The 13,104-nt window shown below is 40.7% G+C and overlaps 1 protein-coding gene across 2 annotated transcripts in view; it reads right to left on the bottom strand.

Annotated features, from left to right (window-relative positions):
- Window positions 1–1,900: 1,900 nt before the first annotated feature.
- Window positions 1,901–13,104, bottom strand: part of CEBPG (CCAAT enhancer binding protein gamma) — a 66,722-nt gene continuing 55,518 nt past the window's right edge. For both annotated transcript variants that reach the window (XM_073592771.1, XM_073592770.1), the window contains one exon: window positions 1,901–7,001. In XM_073592771.1, coding sequence (XP_073448872.1) covers window positions 6,532–6,948 — 417 coding nt within the window. In that variant the 5' untranslated portion in view covers window positions 6,949–7,001 and the 3' untranslated portion in view covers window positions 1,901–6,531. The remainder of the gene's footprint in view (window positions 7,002–13,104) is intronic.

The raw sequence follows: 13,104 nt of genomic DNA on the forward strand, positions 1-13,104 counted from the left end.
CAGAACAGGGAAATGCCTTGTTTTCATAGGCATCTCCCCGTTCTGCCGCTCCATGTCACGATCGCGGGCCCCCGACGGACATAGAGTCCGTGGGACCCGCGGGCATGCTCACGCAGTACGCGCGCACCCACTAAGCTGTGTCTTAAAGGGGACGTACAGGTACGCCCATTTGCCCAGCTGTGCCGACGTACATCGTCGTGCGCTGGTCGGCAAGCAGTTAAAAAACAGCTTATTTTTATTTTACGACACAGCTTCACATTTACATTTTATTATTTTCTAATAGAAACATAAAGGAGGAGTTTGGTAGCCAAGCTCAGCATAGTCACTTCTATAAATGATCTGAATCCAGATGCTGGGGCCAGGACAAATGCCAAGCAAAGCCTATGACTATATATAGAGTATCTCACATTTTTGTAAATATTTTATTATATCTTTTCATGTGGCAACACTGAAGAAATGACACTTTCCTACAATGTAAAGTAGTGAGTGTACAGCTTGTATAACAGTGTAAATGTTCTGTCCCCTCAAAATAACTCAACACAGCAATTAATGTCTAAACCACTGGCAACAAAAGTGAGTACACCCCAAGTAAAAATGTCCAAATTGCACCCAATTAGCCATTTTTCCCCCCCGGTGTCATGTGGCTTGTTAGTGTTAGAAGGTCTGGGGAGCAGGTGTGTTAAATTTGGTGTTATTGCTATCACTTTCTCATAGTGGTCACTGGAAGTTCAATGTGGCACCTCATGGCAAAGAACTCTCTGAGGATCTGAAAAAAAAAAAAGAATTGTTGCTCAACATAAAGATGGCCTAGGCTATAAGATTTTTAAGACCCTGAAACTGAGCTGCAGCTAGGTGACCAAGACCACACAGAACAGACCTCCCCATGGTCGACCAAAGAAGTTGAGTGCACATGCTCAGCGTCATATCCAAAGGTTGTCTTTGTGAAATAGACGTGTGAGTGCTGCCAACATTGCTGCAGAGGTTGAAGGGGTGTACTTGAACCATGTCCTGTGGTCTGATGAGACCAAGGAAAACTTATTTGGTTCAGATGGTGTCAAGCGTGTGTGGTGGCAACCAGGTGAGGAGTACAAAGACAAGTGTGTCTTGCCTACAGTCAAACGTGGTGGGAGTGTCATGGTCTGGGGCTGCATGAGTGCTGTCGGCACTGGGGAGCTACAGTTCATTGAAGGAACCATGAATGCCAACATGTACTGTGACATACTGAAGCAGATCATGATTCCCTCCTTTCGGAGACTGGGCCGCAGGGCAGTATTCCAATATGATAACAACCACAAACACACCTCCAAGGCGACCACTGTCTTGCTAAAGAAGTTGAGGGTAAAGGTGATGGACTGGCCAAGCATGTCTCCAGACCTAAACCCTATTGAGCATCTGTGGGGCATCCTCAAATGGAAGGTGGAGGAGCGCAAGATCTCTAACATCCACCAGCTCCGTGATGTCATCATGGAGGAGTGGAAGAAGACTCCAGTGACAACCTGTGAAGCTCTGGTGAACTCCATGTCCAGGAGGGTAAAGGCAGTGCTGGAAAATAATGGTGGGCACACAAAATATTGACAATTTGGGCCCAATTCGGACATTTTCACTTAGGGGTGTACTCACTTTTGTTGCCAGCGGTTTAGACATTAATGGCTGTGTGTTGAGTTATTTTGAGGGGACAGCAAATTTACACGGTTATACAAGCTGTACACTCACTACTTTACATTGTAGCAAAGTGTCATTTCTTCAGTATTGTCACATGAAAAGATTTAACAAAATATTTACAAAAAATGTGAGGGGTGTACTCACTTTTGTGAGATACTGTATGTGTAGGGATGGTATCTCCACTCAAATATGAGAAAGCTTGCGGTTATCTGGTCAAAATTCCACCAAGGACTGAGCATTGTTAATTCATATAAAAGTCAAAATTTTATTGCAAATACACCAGAAAAAAGTTTTTTCTTTCAATACCATTTACTTATTCCTCAGGAAACATCCAACTAGAGCAAAAATTCAGAAGTAAGAAATGTAATAAAAATGTAGAGCAATGGAAAATCGTCCAGAATCTATTTTCAGTACAATATGAAATGCTGCATTTAATAGATGCCACACCTTATGATTAATTACTTACACAACATAACATTCATTTTACCTGAGGTCATTACATTTAATAAAAGGAAAGGGTACTTCTAGAGCTAGGTGAGAATTACAGACCAAATACAAACTTTATTAGTAACAAAACAGATGAAGCTAGATTGTTTTTTTCTACCTGCATCTGAACAGTCACAATCCCTCACTCTCTACTTGGACAATATAAGCAGTAGTATATACACTATATTACCAAAAGTATTGTGACACCTGCCTTTACACGCACATGAACTTTAATGACATCCCAGTATTAGTCCGTAGGGTTCAATATTGAATTGGCCCACCCTTTGCAGCTGTAACAGCTTCAACTCTTCTGGGAAGGCTGTCCACAAGGTTTAGGAGTGTGTCTATGGGAACGTTTGACCATTATTCCAGAAGCCCGTTTGTGAGGTTAGGCACTGATGATGGAAGAGAAGATCTGGCTTGCAGACTCCACTCTAATTCATCCCAAAGGTGTTCTATCGGGCTGAGGTCAGGGCTCTGTGTAGGCCAGTCAATTTCCTCCACCCCAAACGCTCATCCATGTCTTTATGGACCTTGCTTTGTGCACTGGTCCAAATCATTTGGTGGAGGGGGGATTATGGTGTGGGGTTGGGCTTGGCCCCTTAGTTCCAGTGAAGGGAACTCTTAGGGCATCAGCATACCAAGACATTTTGGACAATTTCATGCTCCCAACTTTTTGGGAACAGTTTGGGGATGGCCCCTTCCTTATCCAACAGGACTGTGCACCAGTGCACAAACAAGGTCCATAAAGACATGGATGAGCGAGTTTGGGGTGAAGGAACTTGACTGGCCTGCACAGAGTCCTGATCTCAACCCGATAGAACAACTTTGAGATGAATTAGAGCGGAGACTGCAAGCCAGGCCTTCTCATCCAACATCAGTGCCTGACCTCACAAGTGCGCTTCTGGAAGAGTGGTCAAAAATTGCCATAGACACACTCCTAAACCTTGTGGACAACCTTCCCAGAAGAGTTGAAGCTGTTATAGCTGCAAAGGGTGGGCCAATTCAATACTGAACCCTACGGACTAAGACTGGGATGCCATTAAATTTCATGTGTGTGTAAAGGCAGGCGTCTCAATACTGTTGGTAATATGTTGTACTTAAATTATCAGCAAATGGTAAATTAAAAGTTAAGGACTCCATGGCTATAAAGTCAGCGGTGCTTAAATATAATCTGGAAGCATGTGTTGTTAACCTATAAAGATCGTAATGACAATGCTGCTAGTCCTACACTGATCAGGCTGCAGAAGTGATGACAATGGTGAGAGGGTCGGCAACAAGACCAACTGGAGATCATCACAACTAGAAGTGGTTGAAAAGAAGTTTATGGGTGTAAAAATTAAGTGAATAACGCACAGTGATAAATCTGCTTGCAAAAACAAACAAGCATTCGATTCTTTATGAGCTGAGGGTGGGTTAGAATCAATTTTGTTTTATTTTGATTTGGGCAAAGTTGGGCTTTAAAGTGATTGTAAAGGGTTGTTTTTTTTTTTTTTTTTTAAATAACAAACATGTTATACTTACCTCCTCTGTACAGTTGGTTTTGCACAGAGCAGCCTGGAGCCTCCTCTTCTCAGATCCCTCTTTGCTGCTCCTAGTCCCACTCTCCTTTGCGTGCCCCTCAGCCAGCAGCTTGCTACAGGGGGCACCCAAGTCAGAGCTCCGTTTATCCATTAAAACACGGAGCCCCGACCTGGCCCCACCCCCCCTCTCCCAATTGGCTGACTGACTTTGACAGCCGCGGGAGCCAATAGCGCCGCTTCTCTGTCTCAGCCAATTAGGAGTGTACTGGATGGCTGAAGGGATTGTGGACATCTCCAGAGAGAGAAGGAGCTCAGGTAGGTAACTGGAGGGTGCTGGGGAGGCTACTACACATAGAATGTTTTTTATTATAATGCATAGAATGCATTAAGATAAAAAACTTTCTGCCTTTACAACTCCATTAAGGTATAATTCTATTGCCTTCATATGTATGTGAAAGCGATGGTCTCCACCAAATATTAAGCTTTTGATGAAATGTGTAGAAGCATTAGATGTTGAATAGAACAATTTTGTGTGCTCATATTTAAATCCAGAGAAATTAAAAGTGTCTGTTGTTCAAAGCAAGAGTATCCCTTTCCATTTTTTTTTTTTTTTTTTAGAATTCTTACTTTTCCAAACATTTGTTTTTCACAAAGGTTGTACTACTAAACACAAAAAAGTGTATAAGCTTTAAAATTACCTTTCATTGCCCACACTAATATGCATCATGATTTACCGTAGTAATCTATAATACATTGAATATTACTGGATGTCTACTTTAATAACACACTTGTCTAAGTCAGGACTCTGTTAGAAATTCAAGCTAGCTATATTTAGTACATTTTATTGAAAACCTGTACTGAAAGAAGTGCATAGGCTGCCACTGCTGACTTCATTTTGGACATACAAGTTTCCTGTCTGTCTCTGGCAATACTTTAAAGAACAATTCCAGGTATGAATATTGTCACATAGTTACATTGTTTCAGCTTTGACCAATCTTACTATGCATATATCATACATGTGGCATTCTTCTAAAAGCTGTAAAACACCAAAATAGACATCACTACTACAGTGATCTACACTAGCTTCGGGGTCCTGTGCCGAGCATCTGCCCTGCTTCACTGTGAACAGGGGAGGTTGCCTGCTTGCCATTTAGAGAATGCTTTCTATTTTCTCAATTAATTCAAAATATTGTCTGATTGTAGGAAGTGGAGATTTTGATTTCACTGCCCCACTTATCCACCTTGTCCAATCAGAGAACACTTTGTAGACAAATGTAACCATGTAAAATCAGAAATATCTGAAATTCTTCTTTAAAACATTGACCTGCGAAAGCATGCAATCTAGGAAAGTCATACAGAAGTCAAAACTCCTAATCTGCATACAAGTTTCAGGTCAATGATCTAGCAAGTGTTTCTCAACCAACGTTCCTCCTGAGGTTGCTAGGGGTTTCTTGGGCAATGGTGAATTTATTTCCCACATACATTGACCACCAATGCAAGGAGGCAATTTTCCACTAACCACTAATGTAAGGAGGTCACTTCTACACTGATTTCTAATGTTAGAGGACTCAACAATAATTACTCTCTGCCTTTCTTTTCTTCAGTTACTATTCAAGTATATTCTTGAAAATAATTGGTAACAAAATGATCTGGGTGTCAAATATGGTGGGTAAACCACATTACTTATTGTTTTATCCAAAATGTTCTTCAACTTCTTGATCACGTTAACATACCATGAGTGGCAGGTGCATAGTTGGTAAGGTTGAATAAAGACATCAGTCTATCTAGTTCAACTTGAGTGCGTGCGTTTTTATGTCACTGTCACTTTCCAAATCCCCGTACATTGTGTTCACTAAGAAACATATTTAAAAGTTTTTTGAATTTATCTGACATCAACTGCGGCAAGGAGTTCCACATCCCTCATTTCTTACCAGCAAAGAACCCCTTACGTAGTAAAATATTTAACCACCTCTCGTCCAACCTCATTGTGTAGCTGCGTGTCTTCTTTGGGTTACATGGTGTCCTCCAAATGCTAGAGTCACTTTTTAAAGGATTTGTACATTGCAATCATATCCCCCCTTAAGCATCTCTTCTTCTGGGAAATTAGGTTTAATTTTGAAGTTCTTTTTAATAACTGAGGTTCTCTAAGCCCACTTATTAGCCTGGCTGCTTTTTCTGGACTCTCTCCAGTTTAAGCACCTCCTTCTTGAGGACTTTTGACCAAGAGGGGATGGCATACTCAAGATGTGGCCGAACCAGGTTTTTGCAAAGTGGTAGAATTAGTTTTATCTCTTGAGTAAATACCCTTTTTTAATTCATTATAATAGTCTGCTAGCCTTGCTTGGCACTGCATGCTATTGCCAAGTCTGATCTTCTAGGACCTCCAGATCCTTTTTCATCTTTGATTCCCCCAGAAGTTCTACCCCAAGTGAGCAACGTGCATACATGTTTAAAATATATTCTATTTGAACAGGGGTTCCCCAAGAACCTGAAATTAAGAAATTATTTAAATGGCTTCTCCAGGGTAAAAACGTTGAGAAAGCCTAATCTAAAATATACTTAATCTACTGGATAAGTAAAGATGTCAGAAAACTAGTGTTTTCAAAGGTAAAGTGAAGGCTAGCCTCCATGCTCTTAGTAAAAGGTTTTCTTTAAGTGCCATAGGATAGAGTCTTGAATCAAGGCTTTTCATACAGGGACCATAAACTGACACCTGCATTTCTGAAAAACTGCAAAATACCTAACAGAACACACAGTTGCTGTTGCCAACATTTTCTTTTGCAAAGTTCATAAGTACATAAAATGGCGAACAGTGTTGCCTTGTCCTTCACCTGCCGCAATAGATCAAAGGTGTTTAGAGTTATTTTGAATCACTATCCTGCTCTGATGTGGAGCTAGTAGGCTGTACATTTTCTGCCAGGCTGTGTGCATGCTCTAGAAACAAGTCCTTCAGTACGCTCAACTCTTTGGTGAGTAGCTTGATTTTTGCCTCCAATCTTTCATTTTCTTCTTTCAACTGGTTGACTCTTTGCAATGTGTCTTGAGCTTTCTGTTTGCTCTTTAACCGGCTCTTTTTCACCGCCATATTGTTCCGCTCTCTGCGCAGACGGTATTCATCACTGTTACGGTCCGACCGCTGTCCTTTCTTGCTGTTTTTACTGGGAGGAGTGGCTTTACCTCCTCCTCCTGGGTTCAGAGGCACAAGCTGTGGAGAGGTTGGGCTGCCTGAATCGCTATCTCCAAGGCCATCAGCTATCGAACGTGGGGATATATTCATTGTAAATGATTCTTGCTATCGATGAATGCAATAGCGTTGACCTGACTAATAAGCTGTAAAAAAAAAAAAAAAAAAGTTTTATAAATCTTTAGTACAACAAAAATAAATCAAAAACAATAAATTTGTTTATTTCTTAACCACTTGACCTCCAGAATATTTAACCCCCTTTATGACCAGGCCTTTTTGCGATACATCACTGTGTTAATTTAACTGACAATTGTGCAGTTATGCAATGCTGTACCCAAATAAAACTGATGTCATTTTTTCCACACAAATTGAGCTTTTTATTGGTGGTATTTGATCACCACTCAGTTTTTAAAATTTTATAACACCAGTTATATGATAACGCTGTACTGCACTGGTGACAGGATGTAAAAATAAATTTTTATTATTTTTTTACATTTCTTCATTTTCCAAAGAGTTATGACAAACAATTACAACTTCAAAAAATCCGCCATGCCTTTTACTAAAGACCTTGGACTGTCTACTTTCCAAAAAGGGGTAATTTGGGGGGTATTTGTAATGTCCTGGCATTTTAGGGCCTCAAGAAATGAGGTCATCAGTACATCAGGATTGATCAATTTTGAGATATACAGCGGGTAAAATAAGTATTGAACACATCACCATTTTTCTAGATAAATATATTTCTAAAAGGTGCTATTGACATGAAATGTTCACCACGTGTCAGTAACAACCCATACAATCTCTACATACAAAGAAACCAAAATAAATAAGTGCAGAAATTAAATTATGTGTAATAAAATGGAATGACACAGGGAAAATATTGAACACACGAAGAAAGGGGAGGTGCAAAAAGGCATGGAAAGGCAAGACACCAGCTGAAATCTATCAGAAATTAGAAAGCAATCCTGCCCCTTGTCAGTGAAAATTAATATCAGCTGGTTCAGTCTCAATTGATGGCCTATAAAAAGGTGTCTCATTACCAAGGTGTCACACAGGAAACATCTCATGATGGGTAAAAGCAAGGTGCTCTCTCGGGACCTTTGCAACCTTATTGTTGCAAAACATACTGATGGCATTGGATACAGAAGGATTTCTATACTTCTGAATGTTCCAATGAGCACTGTTGGGGCCATAATCTGGAAGTGGAAAGAAAATAATTTCACCATAAACTGGGCACAACCAGGTACTCCTTGCAAAATTTCTGACAGAGGAGTGAAAAGAATTATCAGAAGAGTTGTCCAAAAGCCAAGGACCACTTGTTGAGAGCTTCAGAAAAGACCTGGAATTCAAAGAAAACAATAAGTAACGCACTCAACCGTCATGGCTTGTATGCACGCTCACCACACAAGACTCTATTGCTGAAGAAAAAGCATGTTGAAGCTTGTTTAAAGTTTGCTGCACAACATAGATCATAAGCTCAATAATAGCATGCAATGCCAAGCTGCGGTTTCCAAAGTAGGCAAAAGCCTTTCTTGTATTGAGAGAGGTATGGACGAGAGAGAGAGAGAGAGAGAGAGAGAGAGAGAGAGAGAATTTTGCCCCTGTACAAATCATTAGTAAGATCTCATATGGAATATGCAGTTCAGTTTTGGGCACCAGTGCTCAAAAAGGATATCAGGAAACTGGAGAAAGTGCAGAGAAGGGCAACCAAACCGATAAGAGGCATGGGGGAGCTCAGTTATGAGGAAAGATTAGAGCAACTGAATTTATTCTCTCTTAAGAAGAGGAGATTAAGGGGGAATATGATCAACATTTACATATATAAGGGGTCCATATAGTGAACTTGGTGTTGAATTTTTCACTTTACGGTCAACACTGAGGACAAGGGGGCACTCTTTACGGTGTGAGCTGCGGTACTAGCGGTGTGAGAATCCACCGCTCTGAGGCGGCTGATTGTTCTTTCCAGGCGATTACTTCATTTGAGTTAAGTGAGTGCACTCTGAGCAGTGCTACATTATTTCTTACATAAAGATCATTGCGCAATGATGTTTTTATCTCTTCTTTTTCATGTATTGGGGATAATGAGAATTATCTGCTGAATCTACACATCGCACTGCAGTCTATGGATTTTTTATATCTAGATCAATCTATTTATCATACAGCGGAATCTAGAATATATCAAGTGTTTTTTAACATCAAAGGGATTGTCTGGATCGATTGGATACTCAATTTAGATTGTTCATGTATGTGCTAATTAGGTTCTTATTTGCACAGTTCACTGGTAATTTGCAATTTATTTATTGGAATGATGAACCTTTGTATATTTAATCAATTTGGGCAATTTGTTTCTGGGCTAGCTATGATTTTATCACTCAAGCACGCATATTTATTTATTCACTGCTCTTTGTTTGGAAGGTTAATATTAGCGCAACTTCCATTTATTATTTATAATACACACCATGTTTAAAGGTCAAATGGCACGCATCACCCCACAGACACCATACCAACAGTGAAGTTTGGAGGTGGGAACATCATGGTGTTTTTTAGCATACGGTACTGGCAAACTTTATGTCATTGCAGAAATAAAGTTTGATCAGATATGCACATCAGCCCCTGATAAAGCAAGGAAAGCTCGCAAAACCTGTCGGGTTAGAGACGTATCATGTATATCTGTATTACTTGTGATATTACATTATTATGGCTATGTTTAAAGGATTATTATGCTACATTGCTGTTTTACGAATTTGTCACCCATTATGTTGGATGATGTTGTTACCATTCAATAAACTTTTTTACTCCTATTTTGTTCACCTTTTGATCATCATGAACACCTCATTTAAAGTCCCAGGGGCGACTATTGTTTCTCTGCTATGCAATAGGGATGGAGGTGTCTCATGTTAGGGGGCAGTCCTCAGACTTTCTTTTTCATAGTTACATAGTAGGTTACATAGTTACGTAGTTAAAAGTAACAGTAAACCCAAATCAGTGGGAAAAAAAAGAACCCAGGGCAAACCATATTCTGGTTCAAGTTTATGGGCAAAGGAGGGTACCAGCACACATTGTTAGAAATTACCTGCAGAAGAATGCAGATTTACTGTGGTCAGGGATGGGGATAGATGAGAGGTGACATAATAGGAATGGCTTGTGCTAAAAAGACAACACCAAAAGTGTTACAGGTGAAACTCGCAAAAATTAGACTAATATATGAGATAGACTCATTACATGCAAAGCAAGATAGTTCCAAGCCGTGATTTATCATAATTGTGATGATTATGGCTTACAGCTTATGAAAACCCCAAATCCACAATCTCAGAAAATTAGACTATTGTGAAAAGGTGCACTATTCCAGGCTCAAAGTGTCCCACTCTAATCAGCTAATTAAGCCATAACACCTGCAAAGGGGTCCTGAGCCTTTAAATGGTCTCTCAGTCTGGTTCAGTAGGAATCGCAATCATGGGAAAGACTGCTGACCTGACAGTTGTGCAGAAAACCATCATTGACACCCTCCATAAGGAGGGAAAGCCTCAAAAGGTCATTGCAAAAGAAGTTGAATGTTCCCAAAGTACTGTATCAAAGTACATTAATAGAAAGTTATGTGGAAGGGAAAAGTGTGGAAGAAAAAAGGTACACAAGCAGCAGTGATGACCGCAGCTTGGAGAGTATTGTCAGGAAAAGGCCATTCAAAGGTGTTGGGGACTTTCACAAGGAGTGGACTGAGGCTGGAGCCAGTGCATCAAGAGCCACCACACACAGACGGATCCTGGACATGGGCTTCAAATGTCGTATTCCTCTTGTCAAGCCACTCCTCTACAAACGTCAGAAGCGTCTTACCTGGTCTAAAAAAAACAGACCTAGTCTGTTGCTCTTTTCTGATGAGAGCACATTTTGCATCTCATTTGGAAACCAAGGACCCAGAGTATGGAGGAAGAATGGAGAGGCACACACTGCAAGATGCTTGAAGTCCAGTGTGAAGTTTCCACAGTCTGTGTTGATTTGGGGAGCCATGTCATCTGCTGGTGTTGGTCCACTGTGCTTCATTAAGTCCAGGGTCAATGCAGCCATCTACCAGGAGATTTTGGAGCACTTCATGCTTCCTTCTGCAGACGAGCTCTATGAGGATGCTGACTTCATTTTCCAGCAGGACTTGGCAACCTGCCCACACTGCCAAAAGCACCAAAACCTGGTTCAATGAACGTGGGATTACTGTGCTTGATTGGCCAGCAAACTCGCCTAACCTGAACCCCATAGAGAATCTATTGGGCATTGCCAGGAGAAAGATAAGAGGCATGAGACCGAACAATGCTGAAGAGTTAAAGGCCGCTATTGAAGCATCCTGGTCTTCCATAACACCTCAGCAGTGCCACAGGCGGATAGCTTCCATGCCACGCCACATTGAGGCAGTAACTGCTGCAAAAGGGGCCCAAACCAAGTACTGAGTACATATGCATGCTTATACTTTTCAGAGGTTCGATATTGTTCTATGTACAATCCTTGTTTTATTGATTGCATGTAATATTCTAATTTTGTGAGATTGTGGATTTGGGGTTTTCATGAGCTGTAAGCCATAATCATCACAATTATGACAAATCACGGCTTGAACTATCTTGCTTTGCATGTAATGAGTCTATCTCGTATATTAGTTTAACCTTTTAAGTTGCATTAGTGAAATAAATGAACTTTTGCACGATATTCAAATTTTTCGAGTTTCACCTGTATTTCAGACTAAAAACTAAAATTTTTGTAGAAAAGGTGAAATCAAGCCTATAAAATGGAAACTGTACTTAGTGTAACATATCCAATGATTATCAAAGTATTCTGCATTAGCTAAAGAAACAGCACAGCAAAAGTAGATCCCTTTCTGACTGGTCGGTCCAACAAACTCTAGGCCGAGCCATCCAAGAAAGACATGCCACTTCTCTCATTCAGTTATATGTAAAATGAAATATAGAAAGCACGTGGAGTCCAGGAATCCACAGAAGACTTCATATTCATGTACTATATCATATTTACCAGACCTAAAAAAAATATAAATATATGTATATATTTTTTAAAGCCCTGAACATAAAACATCTACAACAAACTGTATATTGGTGACAGCAGTGCTTTCCCACATCTATACTCAAACCTATTCCACTGCAGAATACAATAATATAAATGAAATCTAAAGTAGTTTCATTTAAGTAACTTGACAATGTAAGATGATGGGATATCCTCTTAAGCCAAGTTTACATGCTGTCACTGTTAAAGTTGAACTTCACCCCTCACATTTAGGGCTCTTTTACACAGGCAGCCAATCGGGTCCGCCTGAAAAACTGGAAGGACCTTCCAATCTCTTCTATGGAGAGGCGGGTGTCAACGGACATGTGTCCATTGACACCCGCCAACATCCAATCCGATCCACTAAAAACAGATGGATGGGGATCTGTCTGACGAATCGGATCATATGGCGGTCGGTCCATTCACATGACTGCCCATAGAGGACAGCGGCCTGCGCTGTGTCCGCTCTGCATAAACAAAGCGGACACAGGCCAGTTATCCGCCTGCTCAGTGGGGGATCAGCGGACAGATTCCCCACTGAGCACGCAGACTCCAACAGAGCCCACCCTGTGTTGTCTTAGCCTCCCCGTCTTAACCGTTTTAAGAAGGCTCTCTGTACTGAAATTGACTGATGATGGGCACTCACTACATAACTATCATAGAGATTATACATTCTACTCCACATCAGACCTACTCTCACCTTGATTACTTTTTTCTCCACCAATAGGGCCTGTAAATTGTCCAATCGGCTGGAACAGTTTGCATTTCTGTATTGGATCACACTCCAATCTCTATGATCACTGCACTAGGTGCTGGGTCTCCCAGATTCTGGTGCTGGAAGTCGGTCCAGGTCCTTCACATAAAACTCCACCCAGACCACTGAAATCAATTCTCAATTTTGAGGAAAACTCCGCTAACAGTGTGGGAATTCCATAAATGTGTGATGCATGGCCAGCCTTTTGATTAAGCTAGACTCTAAACCTAAAGTGAGTGTAAATGATCACCTTGTAAAACAACCCATTCCGTTTAAAACTGAGATTAAAGGCAAAAAATGTGTGTATAGATGTAAAAAAAACATTTTAAATGCCTTTTTCCCCCTTTTTTATAAGTGACCACATTCCCTTTGTTCTCAGCTGGAGGGAGGAGAAGCAGCAGTACACTGAGGTTCCCAGTGATAGGCTGTGCAGCGCATGTCAGGACAAGTCTGATCATTGG

Source organism: Aquarana catesbeiana, linkage group LG07, assembly GCF_042186555.1.
Source record: "Aquarana catesbeiana isolate 2022-GZ linkage group LG07, ASM4218655v1, whole genome shotgun sequence".
Classification (NCBI taxonomy): Eukaryota; Metazoa; Chordata; class Amphibia; order Anura; family Ranidae; genus Aquarana; species Aquarana catesbeiana.